Source organism: Stomoxys calcitrans, chromosome 3, assembly GCF_963082655.1.
Source record: "Stomoxys calcitrans chromosome 3, idStoCalc2.1, whole genome shotgun sequence".
NCBI lineage: Eukaryota > Metazoa > Arthropoda > Insecta > Diptera > Muscidae > Stomoxys > Stomoxys calcitrans.
The window spans coordinates 110,521,836-110,543,989 of NC_081554.1; the positions used below are offsets into that span (position 1 = coordinate 110,521,836).

At 39.0% G+C, this 22,154-nt stretch overlaps 1 protein-coding gene across 1 annotated transcript in view; it reads right to left on the minus strand.

Moving 5' to 3' along the window:
* Positions 1–220: 220 nt before the first annotated feature.
* The window catches only part of LOC106092176 (lachesin), a 318,974-nt gene continuing 297,040 nt past the window's right edge, over positions 221–22,154 (minus strand). Inside the window, exons 9-10 of the mRNA XM_059365183.1 lie at positions 476–711; positions 221–424 (exon numbers count right to left, since the gene is read on the minus strand). Coding sequence (XP_059221166.1) covers positions 503–711 — 209 coding nt within the window. The 3' untranslated portion in view covers positions 221–424; positions 476–502. The remainder of the gene's footprint in view (positions 425–475; positions 712–22,154) is intronic.

The following is a 22,154-nucleotide window of genomic DNA, read 5'->3' on the forward strand; positions in this document are numbered from 1 at the left end:
AAGTTTTATTAAAAATGCATTTACTTTCTTTTAAAAAATCCGCAATTACTTTTTAAGCAACCCAATATTTGGAATATTGCATTCGATAGCCACAAAAAATCTGTTCATAATAGAAAGGGGATTGTTAGTATTGTTCATGTATATAAAAATATCGTATCTTTATTGATGGATTCGTGTCTTGATCGCATCGAAATCCTTAAAAATGGCTTTTTATAAAATCATAATAAAATATAATACCTGTTATCTTTTGACACACCACCGTTACTAAATTTTATCCTATATAACATACAGGATGATTTCGTTTTTTCTTAGATATCTGCAGGCCATTGCAAGGAATAAGAACACTGAATCCACTCACCATTACCGATCGTTCGCCGTATTTCTTCGTTATGTGATAGATGTTGTTTCACTCCTATACGCAACACTTAGAATTGGCAAACATTAATTAATGATAACAACATAAATGATAAATTACTTTAACAATAGAGTTAGCTCTACACGTTTAGTTAGTTGACAATTCGTGCAATATAAACACAAAGGCCGCAAACAAAGTTACTCGAATACTCGCTTTTGTATGGGATTCGATAACTGCTAAGCGGGGTGATCCCCTGTTTGGAGTTGGTAGTATCCACGAAGTTTGTTGTGTTGGTAAAGATGACGGATTTTTGTGGGGCCTGTCGAAACCATTTCGAGTTGGAAGTTGTGTGTGAACTGTAAAAAACCCAAAAGAATTGTTTCATTAAAATTTAAGTGAAATGTAAATGAAGCCTTAAAATAGATTTATTTAACAGTTCTACAAAGGAAATCTGTCAAATAATCCTATTTCAAATCTATATTTAGTTTGTGAATACCAGTGTAAGAAAATAAATTGCTTTGTTTAAAAAATATAAGGCATCGATTAAGAATGCATTTGAGTTATCTCAAAAGTAAAATAAAAGTCCCAGTAAATAAGGAAATTTGTAAATTCTATTACAAATTTCGATTAAATCGGACCTACAAAGAAGTGTGTATTATTAATTAACAATTTTTATATCCTACCCCTCCACTGTGGTACAGGGTATTATAACATAGTGCATTTGTTTATAACACCCAGAAGGAAGGGGGATAAACCCATTGATATGTATACCGATCGACTCAGAATTACTTTATAATTCGATTTAGTCCCTCTGGCAGTCCGTCTGTCTGTCTGTCATTGCAAACGCAATGACAAAATGAATGTGCCACCATCCTTCCGTAGTGAGTAAAAGTAAAAATAAAAACTTTAAAATAAATTTGAGTTATTCATAATGTACATGCTTTACATGTTTGTTATTGTTGTTATGTGTGTATTATCGTAATTTGCATGGACAACGGAAAATAAATAAAAAACCAGTGTCTTCGCAAAATACGACGTCAATCCACAAGATTTGTAGACACCTCCGGAGGAATTATTTACCTGTGATTATCAATTTGGAAATAATATTAGGGGGAGAACGTTACGCCTTTGGTACATGTATTATTCATATTTGCAAAGGTATTTCAGAGGACTATTGAACTAGCAGAAGCGTGCTAAGTTCAACCGGGCCGAATCTTATATATCCTCCACCAAGGATAGCATTTGTCAAGTTCATTGAATGACTTTTTTCTAGTCATAGAAAGACACCAACTGTAAAATCGCATTCAAATCGAGTAATAATTACGCCCTCCAGAGGCTCAAAAAGTCAAACTGGATAAGATAAGAAGGATTAGAATTGCGCCCTCTAGAAACCTAAGAAGTCTAATCGAGTGATCGGTTTATATGGCGGCTATGTCAGGAAAGCAACTGATTTAGACCATACATGATACAGTTATTGGAAGTAAAAATAAAACACTTCGTGCAAAATTTCAGCCAAATCGGTTCAAAATTGCGACTTCTAGAAGCGCAAGAAATTAAAAGCCATGATCGGCTTATATGGCAGCTATGTCAGGTTGAAGACCATAAAGAAGCATTCTTAGCACAGTCGTTGGAAGTCATAACAGAACACCCCATGCAAACTTTCAGTCAAATAGGTTAGGAATTGCGCCCTCTAGAGGCTCAAGAAGTCCAATCGGGAGATCGGTTTATATTGCGGCTATATCTGGTTAAAGACTGATTCACACCATACTTAGCACAATTGTTGTGAGTTATACCAGAGCATTTCATACAAAAAGCCAAATCGGATAAGAATTGCGACCGCTAGAAGTAAAGCTAGCCGCATGAAATTTTGCACAAATACTTTTTATTAGAGTAGGTCGGTTGGGATTGTAAATGGGCCCTCAGCCTCTAGAGATGCAATTTTTATCCGATTTGACTGAAATTTTGCACGTGGTGTTTAGGGATCACTTCCAAGAACTGCGCTAAGTATGATTCAAATCGGTTCATGTTTTAATATAGCTGCCATATAAACCGATCTTCAATCTAGACTTCTTGAGCCTCTAGAGGGCGCAATTCTTGTCCGATTTGACTGGAATTTTGCACGTAGTGTTTTGGTATAGCTGTCATATAAACCGATCTTGGATCTTGACTTCTTGAGCCAACAGAGCGCGCAATTCTCATCGGATTTGGCTGAAATTTTGCATGAGGTGTTTTGATATGACTTCTAATAACTGTGCTAGGTATGGTGCAAATCAGTAAATAACCTGGTATCGCTGCCATATGAATCGATCTAGGATCTTGACTTCTTGAGCCAATAGAGCGCGCAATTCTCATCCGATTTGGCTGAAATTTTGTACAAAGGCTTCTCTCATGACCTTCAACATACGTATCTAATATAGTCTGAATCGATCAAAACCTTGATACTGCTCCCATATAAACCTATCTCCCGATTTTGCTTCTTGAGCCACTACAAGGCGCAATTCTTATCCGAATAAACTGAAATATTACACAATGACTTCTACAATGTTCAGCATTCATTTATGGTCCGAATCGCACTTTAACTTGATATAGCGCCAATAGCATTACAGCTCTTATTCAATATTCTTTGTTTGTCTAAAAAGAGATACCGCGCATAGAACTCGACAAATGCGATCCATGGTGGAGGGTATATAAGATTCGGCCCGGTCGAACTTAGCACGTTCTTACTTGTTTTTCGTATTTTGTTGACCAGTTTAAGGACTATTTAAATAAAACAAATCGTTTTCATTTTATCTCTCGGCCTTTCGTTAGCTTATTTTTTCCAACCTCATCGTGACGGAATTGATTGAAGTTCCTGTTTAAAGGATTTTGTGCGTATAGTATATGTTTTGTTTTTCTTAGTATTTTCATTTGGACTTACGATTAATTTTATATCTTGTTTGAATTACTTATATTACTATAAAAACTGGACACCACGACACAGAAAATATAGTAATACATGCCGAACCGGGCCCGATCTGCTGCGCCTTCTTTAACTCTCTAACATCTTTTTATTGTGGAGACACTTCGCCCTGAATGCGGATATCGAATTCGTGCCATTGTAACCTATGACTTCAAACGCATGCGAATCCTGTCGAGAACATAGGAAAAAACGGTGGTTATCGACATTTGCGAGGTACAATGCCATGCATGGTCATTTAAAACATTTTGCCCAAAGAGGTGATGCACTGCGGGACGCCACTCGGACTCGGCTATAAAAAAAGTCCTTTATCATTGAGTTTAAACTTGAATCAGAAAGCACTTATTAATGTGTGAGAAGTTGGCTCCTGCTTGGTTCCTGGTGTTTTCAGGAATTAGGGTAATGAGAAGTGCTTTTTAGGGGATATCAAATATGAATATCAAATTCGTGCTGCACTTCCAAATCCCTTTAATTTGAGTCCCATATTGCCATGGCCGGTATATATGAACCGTTTGGAGGGTTTTTTTTGGGGCTGGGGCGGCCACCGGCACTTTGCCCTGAAATATATATTAAATTCGTTCTTTATTCCCAACGGAAATGAAGTTCAGTTTAGGGGGTGCTTTAGGGCGTACTTCAAAACACTTGGCTCCAAAATTGGAAATCAAATTCGTTTTTGACTCTGAAATAACTTCCATTTGAGTCTCATATTGTAATAAAGGGTCAAATCACCAATTTGACATATCTTTAGGAGGAAAAGCGCCATCTAGGCTTGACCGCAAATTTTAACGTCATATTCGTAATCTACTCCCAAATACCTTTTATTAGAGTTCCATGTAGTTATGGTCGGCTAATATGCCCATTTGGGGGTATTTGAGTTGGGCGACCTCCCATTACTTGGACCTAATGTTTTATGCCATATTTGTAATCTGCCTAATAATTTTCATTTGAGTCCCATATTAACATGAACTTCAAATATGTCTATTTAGAGGAGTTTTAGGGTTGGGGGGCCCGCTGGGTACTTGGTCCCAAAATTAAATACCATATTCGTTTTCTGGTCTCCAATACCTTTCACAATATACCCTTGTTGTGCCCATCGGACCACTTTCTAATATGGGTGGCGTTTTTGGGGTATGGGGGAGGTTCCGCCTCCACCCGATATCTAAAAATTGTATAGCCTATGTTGCCTTCCAGACAATCGTACACAATCTATGAAAATTTTAAGAAAATCGGTTCAGCCTAGTGTCATATAGTCATAAAAGGTCTAATGGCGTTTTTGAGGGGTGGCGTGACCCCCTATACTTCGGTCTGATTTTGTATGCCAGATTCGAAATTTACTCCCGAATACTTTTTATTTGAATCACATTTTGCCCCGATCGGTCTACATTTATTTTTGGGTAGTGCTTTTGAGTTATGTGGGAGGGTCCGCCCCCTCCCGAAATCAAAAAATGTTATAGCCTATGTTTCCTTCCAGACCAAACTACACAATCTGTTAGGATTTCAAGGTTCACCCGTTTTTGAGTCTATACGGAACAAACAAACAAACCTACAAACAAACACAAATTTAATTTTATATATAAGACGAGCTGACCCGGGCCCGCTCCGCTGCGCCTTCTTTTACTTTATATGGAACAAAAGTTTCCTTGGAATATTTATTTTCGACAATTAAAGAACTTTTAGTGAAAAACCATGCTAACTTGACTTATAGTTTAACAATATAAGTGCCTTTATCTGAATCCCACATGATCTTTATTGGTCTACGAATTTAAGTTTGGATGTAAGGTGTACTCCATTCTTAAAATACTTCATTTCAGACCGATATTCTCATGATGTCTAATTTAGTGATGTTTTCGGGGGAGAGGTAGTCCCCCAGATACTTGGCCCTGAAAAAAGCATCGTGCTCTTCTCTCAAATACCATTTATTTAAACCCCATATTGCCATTGGCTTAAGAGGAGTTCACAGGATGAGGCGTCCCCCAAAATGACCCCAAAATAGGTTTTCTAATCTCAAATACTTTGCATTTGAGCCTCATATTGGCATGGTCGAAAAATTTGAACCCTTTGGGAAAGAGGTGATGCCCTAAATACATGGTCCTAGATTTGGATATCAAATTCGTATTCTTCTTCCAAATAACTTTATTTGAGCCCCAAATTACGATGGTCCCTAAAAAATTGCTGTTTGTGGGGTATTTTGGGAAAGGGGTAGACCCACAGAAAATTGGTCCCGAAAATGGGTATCAATTTTTGATCTTCCCCCCAATACCTTTCATTTAAGCTCCACATTGACATGGTCGGTAAATATGCCCGATTTAGGGGTGTTTTGGGTATTGGGGTGGTCCCCCAAACACTAAGCCCGGAAAATATATCAGCAACATGCTCTATTCTCATATATCTATATATAATTAATTTTTACCCTATATTGCCATCGCCCTCAAAATTGGGTATCAAATTCGTTTTCTAATATCATTTAAACTCCTTATTGCAAAACTAAGCAAATATGTCCGGTTTGGGGTATTGACCCTAAAAACTATGAATATTTAGCTCCACTCTCTTTAGGACCAAATTGTCTTCGTGAGCAAATACGTCCTATTTGGGGGTTATTATGGTGGTGGGACGTCCGCTAGACAGTTGGCCCCTAATGTTGATATCAGATACATGGTCCACCCCCACATACCTTGAATTTGAGCCCCATATTTCCATAGCCGGCAAGCATGACCGGCTTGGGGGTGTTTTTTTTGGGGATGGGCGGCCATTCAGTGAGTTGGCCTTGAAAATATATATCGGATTCGTATTCTACTGCAAAAACCCTCTTATTTGAGCCTCATATTGCAATAGTCAGTAAGTATTTCCTATTTGGGTGGTGTTGTGGGGTGGCGTAGCCCCATACACACTTTTCCCGAATATTTCTATCAAATTCGTAGTTAACTCCCTAAGACCTTTCATTTGATTCCCATATTGCTATGGTCGTAAATTTGTCCCCTTTGGAGGATGTTTTTAGTGAGTGTTTTAGTACAAGGCCCCTAAACACTTGGTCCAATATTTGGAAATACCTTTTATTTAAGCTCCATATTCCCATGGTCAGTAAATGAGTCCAGTTTGGGGGGTGTTTTGGGGAAGGGGTGGACCCCCAGAAACGTGGTTCCACATTTGGACATCAGATTTGTATTCTACTCGCAAATACCTTTCATTTGAGTCCCATATTGCTATGGTCGGTAAATATGTCCGATTTAGGGGTGTTTTGGGGCTTAGGGTGGTCCCCCTAGCACTTGTTACGACAATTGGATATCAGATATGTTTTCTTATCCTAAATACTTTTCATTTGAGTCCCATATTGTCGTAATTGGTCTAAATATATGTTTGGTAGGTTTTAGGGTGGGGCATCTCCCCTAGGTACCCCATCCGAAATTTGGATAACCAAATTTTTATTTTTAGGGCACTATATGAGAGCACACAAAATTTCGCTTAAATGGCACCACCCATCTCCGAGATCTGGCGTTTCTGAAAATTAGGGTAAGGGGGAGGGTCCGCCCCCCTTTAGATATCAAACAAGTAAAAAGGCGTTAAGTTCGGCCGGGCCGAACTTTGGATACCCACCACCTCGGGTATATATGTAAACCACCTTTCATCAAAATTCGGTAAAAATTTCATACCTTATACTCATATACCTCATACCGATCTGAACTATATACGACACGGATGTGGAAAAGCCGAACATAAGTCGCTGTGTCAAATTTCAGTGAAATCGGATTATAAATGCGCCTTTTATGGGGCCAAGACTTTAAATCGAGATATGGGTCTACATGGCAGCTATATCCAAATCTGGACCGATCTGTGCGATATTGTAGAAGTATTTCAAGGGGCTTAACTTAACTCACTGTTCCAAATTTCGGCGTCATCGGACAATAAATAAGCATTTTAGGGGCCCAAAACCATAAATCAAGAAATCGGTCTATATGGCAGCTATATCTAAATCTGAAGCGATCTGGACCAAATTGAAGAAATATGTCAAAGGGCCTAACACAACTCACTGTCCCATATTTCAGCAAAATCGGATAATGAATGTGGCTTTTATAGGCCTAAGACCCTTAACCGGAGGATCGGTCTAAATGGCAGCTATATCCAAATCTGAACTGATCGGGGCCAATTTAACAAAGGAAGTCGAAGGACCTAAGACAACTCACTGTCCCAAATTTCAGCGAAATCGGATAATAAATGTGGCTTTTATGGGCCTAAGACCCTAAATCGGAGGATCGGTGTATATGGCAGCTAAATCCAAATCTGGACCGATCTGAGCCAAATTGACGAAGGATGTCGAAGGGCCTAACACAACTCACTGCCCCAAATTTCAACAAAATCGGATAATAAATGTGGCTTTTATGGGCCTAAGACCCTAAATTGGCGGATCGGTCTATATGGCAGCTATATCCAAATCTGGACCGATCTGAGCCAAATTGACGAAGGATGTCGAAGGGCCTAACACAACTCACTGCCCCAAATTTCAACAAAATCAGATAATAAATGTGGCTTTTATGGGCCTAAGACCCTAAATTGGCGGATCGGTCTATATGGGGGCTATATCAAGATATAGTCCGATATAGCCCATCTTCGAACTTAACCTGCTTATGGACAAAAAAAGAATCTGTGCAAAATTTCAGCTCAATATCTCTATTTTTAAAGACTGTAGCGTGATTTCAACAGACAGACGGACGGACAGACGGACGGAGATGTCAAGATCGTCTTAGATTTTTACGCTGATCAAGAATATATATACTTTATAGGGTCGGAAATGGATATTTCGATGTGTTGCAAACGGAATGACAAAATGAATATACCCCCATCCTTCGGCGGTGGGTCTAAAAATGTAGTACCCTATTTTCACCACGGGGTCATTATGCACCATCTGTGAACATTTGAAGAAGAGTATATAAGGAACACACAAACACACAAACCTACAAACAAACACAAATTCAATTTTTATATAAAACTAGCTGAGCCCGGCCCGCTCTGCTGCGCCCGAATATGCTATGTTGGAGAGAAGTACTATAAATATTAACATTCCTGCATAATTGTAGTTGAAAATGTACTCCAATTTTCCTATGGATTTTTCTACACTCAAGTACCTCTTATTTAAACCCCACATTGCAATGCTCAGTAAAAGTCATGCTTAGGGTGTGGTGGATCCCCAGACACTTGATCTCAAAAGTGAAATTCAATTTCGTGCTCTATTCCCAAAGTCCTTTCATTTAAGATCCATATTGCCATGGTCGGTAAATATGTCCGATTTGAGGAATGTTATAGTGGTGGGGTGACGTACGAAACACATAGTTTCGCAATTGGATATCAGATTTATTTCTACTCTCAAATACTATTAATTTGAGTCCCATATTGTAGTGGTTGGTCTATAAATCCGTTTGCCGGGTTTTGGAGGTGGACGGCTCTCCTAGGCATCCCACCCCAGAATTTGATACCAAATTTTTTGCTTTTAGATCCTTCCTATATTCCTATATTTTATTTTTCTTTATTCAAAGAACAGATAGGTTGTCATAACAAAGATGTAACATATCGATATATCCATTTCCGACCCTATAAAGTATATATATTCTTGATCAGCGTAAAAATTTAAGACTATCTAGACATGTCCGTCCGTCTGTCTGTTGAAATCACGCTACAATCTTTAAAAATACAGAGGTATTGACCTGAAACTTTGCACAGATTCTTTTTTTGTCCATAAGCAGGTTAAGTTCGAAGATGGGCTATATCGGACTATATTTTGATACAGCCCCCATATAGACCGATCCGCCGATTTAGGGTCTTAGGCCCTTCGACATCTTTCTTCAATTTCGCCCTGTTCCGTAAAGATTTGAATATATTGTAGCTGCCATATAGACCGGTACCTCGGTTTTAGGTTTTGGGTCCATAAAAGGCGCATTTATTGTTCGATGTCGCTGAAATTTGAGACAGTGAGTTTAGTTAGGCTCCTCGACGTCATTCTTCAATTTAGCCCAGATCGGTCCAGATTTGAATATAGCTGCCATATAGATTGATCTCTGGATTTAAGGTTTTGGGCCCATAAACGGCGTATTTATTGTCCGATTTCACTGAAATTTGACACAGTGACTTATGTTAGGCTTTTCGACATCCGTGTCGTATATGGTTCAGAGCGGTTTATTCTTAGATATAGGTACTGAAAAGATGGTTGCAACCTTATCGTTAAGGCTTGCAACTCCTGCTTTCACGCTGAATGTTATAATTTCGGGGCTGTGGCGGTCCCGTTAGGTCATTATAATTGATCGACTGTTTTGGGGCTGAGGTGGTCCGCTAGATATATGAGCAGAATAATGATATCAGATTCGCAGTACACAACCTTATACCTTTAATTTAACCTCATATTGTCATGATTGGTGTATACAGCCGTTTGGTGGAGGGCGTCTATATGAGGGTTGTACGCCACAATGCCACTTGAGCCCAAATTTGAATGACGCAATCAACTCAAAAAAATCTATCACTTTATTCCCCATTGTTTTGATAGGTCAAATAACCTATTGGAGGCGATTTTAGGAGGTAAAACACCACCTAGGTTCTTGGACACAACGTTCAATGTCATATTCGTAATCTGCTCTCAAATGCTTATCATTTGAGTTTCATCAAGTTATGATTGAGTAGTATTCCCATTTGGGGAGCTTATTGGGGATGGGGCGACTATCAATTACTTGGACCTCGTTTTTTATTTCATATTCGTAGTGTACTCCCGAATACCTTTCATTTGATTCCTATATTCATATATACCCCCAATATGTCTATTTGGGGCAGTTTTCGGGCTTGGGCTACCCCTTCGATACTTGAACCCAAGTTTTTACACCACATTTGCTTTCTACTCTCCAATATCTTTTATTTGATACCCATATTGTCCCTATCGGTCAACTTTTGATTTTGGATGGCATTTTTGTGGTAACGGGGTAGGATTCGCCCCCTTCCAAAATCAACAAATTATATAGCCTATACCTCCTTCTTGACCATATTCGTAATCTACTCTCGAATACCTTTCATTCGAGCTCCATATTGTCGTTATCGTCCGATAAATAAAAATAAAAATTTTTCGGGTTTTGAGGTCGGTGCGGCCCCACCAATTACTTAGACTCAATTCTTAATATGAAAATCGTACTCTACTCTGGAATATCTTTCATTTTAGTCCCATATTGTCCCAATGGGTCCACTTTTAGTTTTGGGTGGTACTTTTGGGGTAAGTAGGAGGGTCCGCCCCCCCTTGCGATGTCAAAAACTTATATTTCCTATTGCTCCTTCCGGACCATATTCGTAATCTACTCCCGAATACCTTTCATTCGATTCCCATTTTGTCATTATCGTCCAATAAACCTATTTTGGGGTCGGGGCGGCCCCCCAATTACTTGGACCCAATTTTTAATATGGAATTGGTACTCTACTCTTGAATACCTTTAATTTAAATTCCATATTGTCTCAATCGGTCCACTTTTATTTTTGCCTGGTACTTTTGGAGTAAGGGTCAAAAAATTATATAGCGATATCAAAAAATTATATAGCCTATTGCTCTTTCCGGACCACTCCACACAATCTGTATAAATTTCAAAGAAATCGGTTAAGCCGTTTTTGAGTCTATTCGGAACAAACAAATTTACAAACCCACAAACAAGCGAACAGACATACAAACAAACAAACACAAATTCATTTTATATATTGGTTGCCCAAAAAGTAATTACGGATTTTTCATATAGTCGGCGTTGACAAATTTTTTCACAGCTTGTGACTCTGTAATTGCATTCTTTCTTCTGTCAGTTATCAGCTGTTACTTTTAGCTTGCTTTAAAAAAAAAAGTGTAAAAAAAGTATGTTTGATTAAAGTTCATTCTAAGATTTATTAAAAATGCATTTACTTTCTTTTAACAAATCCGCAATTACTTTTTGGGCAATCCAATATATAGATAAACAATTGCACTTAGAGGAAAATATATAAAGTCTAAACTTATTACTAATATCACAGAACTGTCGTCTTCAAATTACTGCAATAGAATACTGCAGCGTATTATTGCATTTGCCCTTGTTGGTGTTAATCGACTCTTTAAGTCTTTGTTGAATTCTCAGGCTCTCTAATGTGTAACGTTTGTTCTCTATATTTTCTCTGCCAACTACTCTTACAGTTTTAAAGTGCGCAATTCTCGTTCGATTTGCACATGGTGTTTTGGTGTCACTTCGAAGTATGGTTCAAATCGGTCCATGTGTTGATATAGCTGCCATATAAATCGATCCTGGGTATTGACTTCTTGAGCTTCTAGAGGGCGCAATTCTCATCCGAATTGACTGAAATTTTGCACGAAGTTTCTTGGTATCACTTTCAACAACTGTACTTAGTATGATTCAAATCGGTTCATAATCTGGTATAGCTGTCATATAAACCGATCTTGGGTCTTGACTTCTTGAGCCAATAGAGCGCGCATTTCTCGTCCGATTTGCATTTTGCATGAGGTGTTTTGTTATGACTTCCAATAACTGTGCTAAGTATGGTGCAAATTGGTACATAACCTGATATAGCTGCTATATAAATCGATCTGGGATCTTGACTTCTTGAGCTTCTAGAGGGCACAATTCTCATCCGATTTAGCAGAAATTTTGTACAACGGCTTCTACAATGAATTCTACAATGTTCTGTATTCATTTACGGCCCGGTCGAACTTAGCACGCTCTTACTTGTTTGTTTTAAAATTTGTTGTATTTCATATTGTTCATCGCTTAACAGTAGAACTTTGTGGATAAGGTTCTTGGCTGTATTGATTTTCGTGCTGTGTCTGCGTAGAGTTATAATTAATTATTCTTCCCGATGTTATTTGTTTCGCGTATCAGTTTGGTATTACCGTATTTCCTTTTTTGCACGATTTTCCTTTTCTATCGTAAATTTTAATTTGTTGTGATACGAACTCAGTAATTTCATTATCGTCGGTTCGTCTGTCTACATGCTTCGCTATTATTTTTACCAAGCGTGTCAAGTACAATATCCGCAATAGTTGCTGAGAGTGGGCTCTCCATTGGCATACCATAAGTTTGTTGGTAAAGTATTCCAGCACACGTGAAGTAGTTGTTATCTTTTAGGCAGAAATTGATACTTTTCAGGAATGTCTGTTTTGGAATTGTAGTATTATTTCGAAGTGTATCCCATTTATCCATAGTATTATTAATGGCTGGGTTTATCAGTATGTTAGCAAATAACGACACCACGTCGAAGGAGACAATGATGTCATATTCACCTAAAGTGACGGATTCAAGTTGTTACTTAATTTCTATGGAGTTCTTTACATTGGTTTGGGGGACCACCTCAACCCCCAAAACACCATTAAATCGGACATATTTACCGACCATGGCAATATGGGACTCAAATGAAAGGTATTTGCAAATAAAATACAAATCTGATATCCAAATTTAGGACAAAGTTTCTGGGGGTCCACCTCTTCCCCAAAACACCCCCAAACAGGACTTATTTAATGACCATGGCAATATGGGGCTTAAATTAAAGGTATTTGAGTGCAGAACAAGTATCTGATATCCAAATGTGGCACCAAGTGATTGAGGGCCCGCCCATCCCCGAGAACATCACCCAAAGAACACAAAACTACGACCAAAGCAATATGGGGCTCAAATGAAAGGTCTTTGGTAGTATAGCACGAAGCTGATATCAATGTTCGGGAAAAGTGTATATGGGTTTTAGGGCCCATATCCCAAACCGGGCATATTTTCTGGCTTTTTCAAATTAGAAAACGAATTTGATATTCAATTTTGAGGCCAATGGCAATATGGGGTTCAAATAAATGATGTATAGATATATGAGCAAAGACCACGTAGCTGATATATTTTTAGGGCTTAGTGATTGGGGGATCGCCCCACTCCCCTAACACCCCTAAATCGGGCATATTTACCGACCATGTCAATGTGGGGCTTAAAGTAAAGATATTGGGAATAGAGCAAGAATTGATACCCACTTTCGGGACCAATGTTTGGGGGTCAACCCCTTTCCCAAAATACCACACAAACAGCAAAGTTTTACTGACCATCGTTATATGGGGCTCAAATAAAGATATTTGGGAGTAGAATACGAATTCGATATCCAAATGTAGGACCATGTATTTGGGGCATCAACCCTTTGGCCAAAACACTCCCCAAAGACTACAAAATTTTCGACCATGCCAATATGTGGTTCAAATAAAAGGTATTTGGGATTAGAAAACGAATTTGGAAACCCAATTTGGGACCATGTTTTGGGGACGCCTCATCCTGTAAACTACCTCACAAAACCAATGGCAATATGGCGTTTAAATAAATGGTGTTTGAGAGAAGAGCACGATGCTGCTATTTTTTTTAGGGTCAAGTGTACAAACCTGAACACTAGGTGTTTCTCACAGGTTTATAGCTATAATAATAAATATATATATATATATATATATATATATATATATATATATATATATATATATATATATATGTACATATATTCATATATATATATATATATATATATATATATATATATATATATATATATATATATATATATATATATATATAAACGGCGCGCACGGCCCCTGATTCTTCATGAACGGATACCAAAAGGATGCCACAGAAATCACGGAAGTGGTAGATGATCACTGAATAAGGTAAGACTCCTTTCCTTCCCTCTTACACCGGAGGTGCATGGAAGCACAACAGACGTTAGATGACTTATGCAGATCGTCAGTCCCAGATCAGGCATTTGGTAAACGAACGGGTTATCTAACATGTATTGAACTCTGAAGGGTGTCCACCCATACGAATTATGAGCTGTATAGGGGGACATCTTATTGCTGCGGGACACTCAATACCACCTAACGGACAGGCAACCGACGACAATCACCGACTCTCTCAATATTGGGAAGAATAGGAAAAGCAAAGATACTAATACTAAAACATCAGGCAGTGCTGGGGCGTGAGGCCCAACACAGCCTAACGAACAGGAACCCGACGACGGAGCCATTAATGACTTTCACGAGATTTGGAAGACTAGGATCCTAATGCTGAAACGTCAGGCAGTGCGATGACAGAGAACTCAATGCCGACACCGATGAGACCATCACGTACTTCCAAGAATCCCATTTATTCAAGATTTGGAAGACTAGTATAGGCAAAGATCCTAATATTGGAACATAAGGCAGTGAAAGGTACGGTAGACTCAATACAGTCTAATGAACAGGGTTCCAATGATGGAACTATTAGCGAATTTCTCAAGATTCGGAAGACTAGGGCATGCAAGGATCCTAATATTAAAATATCAGGTAGTGCAGTGACGGGAAACTCAATGCAGCCTAAAGAACAGGATGCAGACGATGAGACCATTACCCACTCCCAAAAAGTCCATCTAATGGAAAATCAATGATTGAGGTCATCCAGATAAACCTCCACTGCAGCGAGACAGCTACTCACGCTCTGATGGCAAGATTCATATTGCCCAAATTCAGGAGCCATGGACGACCCGGAACAAAGTTTCTAAACTGAACCATATCAACTACCGAAGACCTGCCATATTTGTCATAAAAATTTAAATTACATATTTTCCTCAGAGATATCAATGTCGGACGCAACAGTGATGAGACAGGGAGACTGTGGAGCATACCTAGCATCACTTTATCTGCCTTTCGACTCTCCGACACGACCATCCACGTCGGAGCTGCAACCTAGATAATCGAAAGAGGTCCGCAGACTTTACAACAGAACAGTTCGTGACTAAATTTCCGCTTTTACGATTTATTTTATTTGTGATACCAACACAACAAGGTATGCTCTTATCCATGACGACGTTGGTTTCATAGATGTGTAGACAGTAATTAAGTTTAGTTTACAAAAGAATTATAAAAATTAAATCATAATATATTGTAATTAAATATATTGAAATAAAAAAAATAGATTTAAAATTTAAATAATACAATAATTTAATATTTTAAAATAAAAAATTTTAATTATTAAAGTGAAAGTAAAGTAAAGTAAAATTGCCTATGCGTTGAATGTTCGAAGGAAGGTTATTCCAGAGACGTATTATAGCAATGAAGAATTGTCTCTCTGAGTTCAGGCAGTTTATTTTCGGTGGTATAATTTGCAGTCCTCTATTAGATTGTGCAAATTTTAGATGAGCGACGAGATACCCAGGTTCATTCGCTTGAAGAATTAGTCTTTCAATATTTAGATAATTTTTAAAGGATACATTAAAAACTTGTAGCGCAAATTGTGAAATACTTTCACGACGTGTTCTGTTGTGTTGTGTACTATACACGGCTTAAGGAATACGATAAGCTAAAACGTGCCTCCTGGAAAAAGTTTCTCTCATAAACCCATGTCCAAATTGAAACGTAAGTAGACGACATGTGAGTGAGAGCAGAGACAACGGAGGAAATGTTAAGGCTATTGATGGAAACACATTTTCCACAGGATACGACGGGACGCACGGAGACACCGGAATCTTAGAATAATGAGGTTGATCGAAGGTTTATCATAACGGAATTTAAGGTCAAGAAGCCTTGAGGAGCTTCAAACCATTTAAGTCATCCGTACCTGATGGAATATATCCGGTGTTACTACAAAGGAGACCGACTACATGGCGCCTCATCTGGCCACCATTTTCACAGCGTGCCTTGGACTTGCATATGCTCTGAAAGCCCGGCAGGAGGCAAGGATGGTATTTATACCTAAGCCCGGCAAGGCAAGTTATGCAACACCAAAGGCCTACAGACTTATATGATTTACGTCCTTTCTACTCAAAACCATGGATCGTATACCATGATAAAGAATAGGACATCCAGCAAACTGCTCAAGAGCAAACAGCAAGCCTAAATCAAGGGAAGGTTGGTGGAAACCGCTCTGCACGAGGTTGTGCATAAAATAGAAGAATCCTCCTGGAACAGGTGGATAATTTGGGTGCGGATATTAATCCGCCCCATGAAACTATGGACATACACCTAAGCCAGTAATCGGCTTGTTGTGCGCTCTAATTACTCATGACATAAATATAAGGAAGAAAGTAGTACAGGGTACGCCACAGGCGGGCCATTTTGTGGCCACTCCATTTTGTCGCACTCCTGTTCATGAAGAAGGCGAAGGTGGGCCAATTTGATGCACCAATTTGATCCTCAATAAAACTATTTCGATATCTGACAATTTCAAATACTTAGGAGTGATCTCGGTTAGGAAACTTAACTGGAAGTGTCACATTCAGGAGCGTACTGAGAAGGCTCACAGATGCTGGGCACTATGTAGACGGACCGTAGGCTCGAGATGGGGGCTGAATCCTAGTGATTAGACCAATACTTACTTGCGCCTCAGTAGTTTGGTGGACTGCTATGGAGAAAAAGTGCAACATAACGACCATTCAACAGGTTTAGAGAACATGTTGTTTTGCCATAGGCGGAGCGATGAGAACCACTCCCACTATACTATGTTAGATATCCGACCCACTGACATAGAGATTAAGTGTGAGGCAGCCACTGCAGTTATGAGACTTAAGCCATTGGGAGAATAGATTGAGGATGGGAGTTGCTCATACCATCGCGAGGTCGAGTGCCAGGTACTGCTGCAAGTGGCACATATTTACGGATAGTAAAATGGCCATAAAGGCAATAACAACCAGGACGTTAAGGTCACGAACAGTCTTGCAGTGTAAGAATGAGATTAACGCCTTCTTTGTGAATGGCACAATCCGGATCGTTTGGATGCCGAGCCATAACGGAATAACGGGGAAGGAAAGGGCAGACGATTTGCCAGCGAAGGCCAGAGGACTGCCGAACGCATGGTACAGTGAAACAGTCGATAGGGCGGTGGAAATCCTATGGGGCGATCCGGATTGTGAGAGGACGAGGCTATTACTGAAGGGAAGTAAGAAGGATGGCAGTATAGCTTTTGGTATCCTAACGGGACACATAGAACTATGTAAAATCGGTGGGGCAAGTGTTAGTATGTGTAGGGAATGTGGGGAAAATGATGAGACGTTGGAGCATTTCCTATGTATATAAGGAACCGATACTTAGGTGAGGACACAATACCAGACATAATTCAACTTAGGTAAATGGCATGGAAAAAATTTAATGATTTTATAAGTAGCACGGAATTCTTTACTTAAAATTTTCTTTTTCAAGGTTACTTTTTAGTTTTTAGAGCGCAGAATAAGCCGATAACTGGCTTAGGTGTGTGTCCATAGTGGCATGGGACAGATTAATATTCGCACCCTCTTTTCAACCTTACCTAACCTATGCCCACCAATTCATAAACCATGAAAGACATTCCAGATTTTTCAGCATACTTTGTTTTGTTTATTTTTTTTTCTTTTTTTTTTAAGGGTTCTTTATTTTAAAAGAGGAATTGGTCCATAGTTGAATGTTTGGCAAACTATTCAAAATTTGGCATCCTCGTCGTAAACAATTTTTAGCTCCATGTATCAGCCTCTGGACCCACTAGAGCGCTAAATTTTGCATAGTTATTGGAAAACACCTCAGCACTGACTGTATTAACTCTCGTGTATGTATCTCTATTCGTTCAAAAGTTGCAGAAATTTATTCAACATTTTTCGATTTGGCAACACAATGGGTCGGTCTGTAATCTATCAGAGGTGTCATATAAACCGATCACCCGATTTGATATATTGAGTCCCTGGAAGCCGCAATTGTTATCCGAATGTGCTGAAACCGTGCACGCAATTTTTGCTATGACTTCCAACATCACGTTTGATATTTTGAGTCTCTGGAGGCCGTAAATGTTACCCGATTTGCCTGAAATTTTACTTGAATCAGCTATGACAACAACGGTCCATAGTCTGACATATCTTATATATAAAAATCAATTTGTGTTTGTTTGTAGATTTGTTTGTTTGTATGTTTGTGTGTTCCTTATAAACTCAGAAAGGCTGAACCGATTATCTTGAAATTTTCACAGATGGTGCATAATGATCCCGTGGTGAAAATAGGGTACTACATTTTTTGATATCTGAAAGGGGGGCGGACCCTCCCCCTTACCCTAATTTTCAGAAACGCCAGATCTCGGAGATGGGTGGTGCGATTTATGCGAAATTTTGTGTGCTCTCATAATTTGGTATCCAAATTTCGGATGGGGTACCTAGGGGGGGCTGTCCCCCCCCCCTAAAACCTACCTAACACCTATTAAGACCAATCATGACAATATGGGACTCAAATGAAAGGCATTAACCTCCCCTTTCCCAAAACACCCCCCAAACAGAACTTAATTACTGACCGTGGGGATATGGGTCTTAAATAAAAGGTATTTGAATGTAGAATACGAATCTGATATCCAAATATGGGACCAAGTATTTGGGGGCCGCCTTCCCCAAAAACATTTCCCAAAGGGGACAAATTTACGACCATAGCAATATGGGGCTCAAATGAAAGGTCTTTGGGAGTAAAGCACGAATTTGATATCAAAATTCGGGAAAAGTGTCTATGGGGCCACCCCACCCCACAACAATACCCAAATAGTAGGTATTTTCTGACTATTGCAATATGAGGCTCAAATTAGAGGGTTTTTAAAGTGGAACACCAATCCGATATATATTTTCAAGGCCAACTCACTGAGTGACCGCCCATCCCCCAAAACACTCCCCAAGCCGGTCATGTTTGCCAACTATGGAAATATGGGGCTCAAATTAAAAGTATGAGGGAGTAGACTACGCATCTGATATCAACATTAGGGGCCAACTGTCTAGCGAACGTTCCACCACCATAACAACCCCCAAATATGACGTATTTGCTCACCAAGAAAATTTGGGTCTTAAAGAGAGTGGAACTAAATATTCATAGTTTTTAGGGCCAAAACCCTAACCGGACGTATTTGTTGACTTTTGCAATAAGGAGTTTTAATGAGATTCGAAAATGAATTTGATATCCAATTTTGGCAATATGGGGTTCAAATAAATGATATATAGATATATGAGAATAGAGTACGTTGCTTAAATGAAAGGTATTGGGAGGTAGAGCAAGAATTGATACCCATTTTCACAAGAATTGGTACCCAAAATACCCCACAAACAGCAATTTTTTAGTGACCATGGCAATATGGGGCTCAAATAAAGTTTTTGGAAGTAGAATACGAATTTGATATCCAAATGTAGGACCATGTATTTAGGGCATCACCCCATTCCCAAAACACCTCCAAAGGAAAAAATTTTTTCAACCATGCCAATATATGGCTCAAATAAAAGGTATTTAAGGTTGGAAAACGAATTTGATAACCTATTTTGGGGCCATATGTTTGGGGGATGCCTTATCCTGTAAACTCCTCTTAAGCCAATGGCAATATGGGGTTTAAATAAACGGTATTTGAGAGAAAAGCACGATCCTAATTTTTTTTCAGGGCAAAGTATATGGGGGACTGCCTCTCCCCCAAAAACACCACTAAATCAGACATCATGAGAATATCGGGCTGCAATGAAGTATTTTAAGAATGGAGTACACCTTACATCCAAATTTAAATTCGTAGACCAATATAGATCAAATGTAAAGTAAAAGAAGGCGCAGCGGTTTATATAGCTAGTATGCTATATAAACTGATCTTATTTGAAACAAGTAAGAGCGTGCTAAGTTCGGCCGGGCCGAATCTTATATACCCTTCACCATGGATTGCATTTGTCGAGTTCTTTTCCCGGCATCTCTTCTTAGGCAAAAAAAAAGGATATAAGAAAAGATTTGCTCTGCTCTTAGAGCGATATCAAGATATGGTCCGCTTTGGACCACAATTAAATTATATTATGTTGGAGACCTGTGTAAAATGTCAGCCGATTCGAATAAGAATTGCGCCCTTTGTGGGCTCAAGAAGTAAAATAGAGAGATCGATTTGTATGGGAGCTGTATCGGGCCATAGACCGATTCAGACCATAATAAGCACGTATGTTGATGGTCAAGAGAGGATCCGTCGTACAATTTCAGGCAAATCGGATAATAATTGCGACCTCTAGAGGCTCAAGAAGTCAAGATCCCAGATCGGTTTATATGGCAGCTATATCAGGTTATGAACCGACATGTACTTTATTTGACATAGTTGTTGAAAGTAACAATAAAAAACGTCTTGCGAAATTTCAGCCAAATCGGATAGGAATTGCGCCCTCTAGAAGCTCAAGAAGTCAAGTCCCCAGATCTGTTTATATGACAGCTATATCAGGTAATGAACCGATTTTAACTATATTTGGCACAGTTGTTGGATATCATAACTAAATACTACGTGCCAAAATTCATTCAAATTGGATAAGAATTGCACCCTCTAGAGGCTCAAGAAGTCAAGACCCAAGATCGGTTTATATGACAGCTATATAAGGTTATGGACCGACTTGAACCATACTTGGCACAATTGTTTGATATCGTAACAAACCACGTCGTGCAAAACTCCATTCCAATCGGATAAGAATTGCGCACTCTAGAGGCTCAAGAAGTCAAGACCCCAGATCGGTTTATATGGCAGCTATACCAGGTTATGGACCGATTTGAACCATAATTAGCACAGTTGTTGGATATAATTACAAAACACGTCCTGCAAAATTTCATCCCAATCGGATAAGAATTGCGCACTCTAGAGGCTCAAGATGTCCAGACCCAAGATCGGTTTATATGGCAGCTATATCAGGTTATGGACCGATTTGAACCATACTTAATACAGTCGTTGGATATCATAACAGAACACGTCGTGCAAAATTTTATTCCAATCGGATTAGAATTGCGCACTCTAGAGGCTCAAGAAGTCAAGACCCAAGATCGGTTTATATGGCAACTATATCAAAACATGGACCTATATGGCCCATTTACAATACCAACCGACCTACACTAATAAGAAGTATTTGTGCAAAATTTCAAGCGGCTAGCTTTACTCCTTCGGAAGTTAGCGTGCTTTCGACAGACAGACGGACGGACGGACAGACGGACGGACATGGCCAGATCGACATAAAATTTCACGACGATCAAGAATATATATACTTTATGGGGTCTCAGACGAATATTTCGAGTAGTTACAATCAGAATGACGAAATTAGTATACCCCCCATCTTATGGTGCATAGAACTCGAAAAATACGATCAATGGTGGAGGGTATATAAGATTCGGCCCGGCCGAACTTAGCACGCTCTTACTTGTTCATTTTTATATGCCATTTCTGTTCTTATTTTGAACTATTCATAAGGTGAAATGAAACTGAAAATGTTTTCGTAACTCATTGGTAATGACAATTTGAAAATGAAGGGTTATTTTATAGCTATTATCTTTTTGGCTACACTGGCTTAAAAATCTCATGCACGTTTCGAGTTGTGTTTCACTGTCAAACGTCAATAATTTAACAATGAATGTCTAATAACCGGACAACGCTTGCAAATTATTGAATTTTATTATCAAAATGCCAAAAATGAGCTTGGTTATGCAAATAAGCAGAATTGTCGATTTTGGAGTGATGATCAACCTTTGCAAGAACTTGCAATGTATCCAGAAAAAGTCAGTCTGGTGCGATTTATGGGCTGCTGGCATCATTGAACCGTACTTCCTCAAAGGTAATGTGAATCGCAACGTAACTGTGAATTGTGAACGCTGTCGTGAGATGATATCCAACTTTTTTTGCCCAAAACGCAAGAGCTCGACTTGCATTACATGTGGTTTCAACAAGACGGTGCCACATGTCACACAGCATGCGTGGACTTATTGAGAGGCGAGTTCTGTGATCATTTTATTTCACTATCGAAAGTAGTTTCGAGGTCGTACGATTTAACGCCTTTGGACTATTTTTTGTATGGTTATGTTAAAGCTCATGTCTATACATGGTAGAA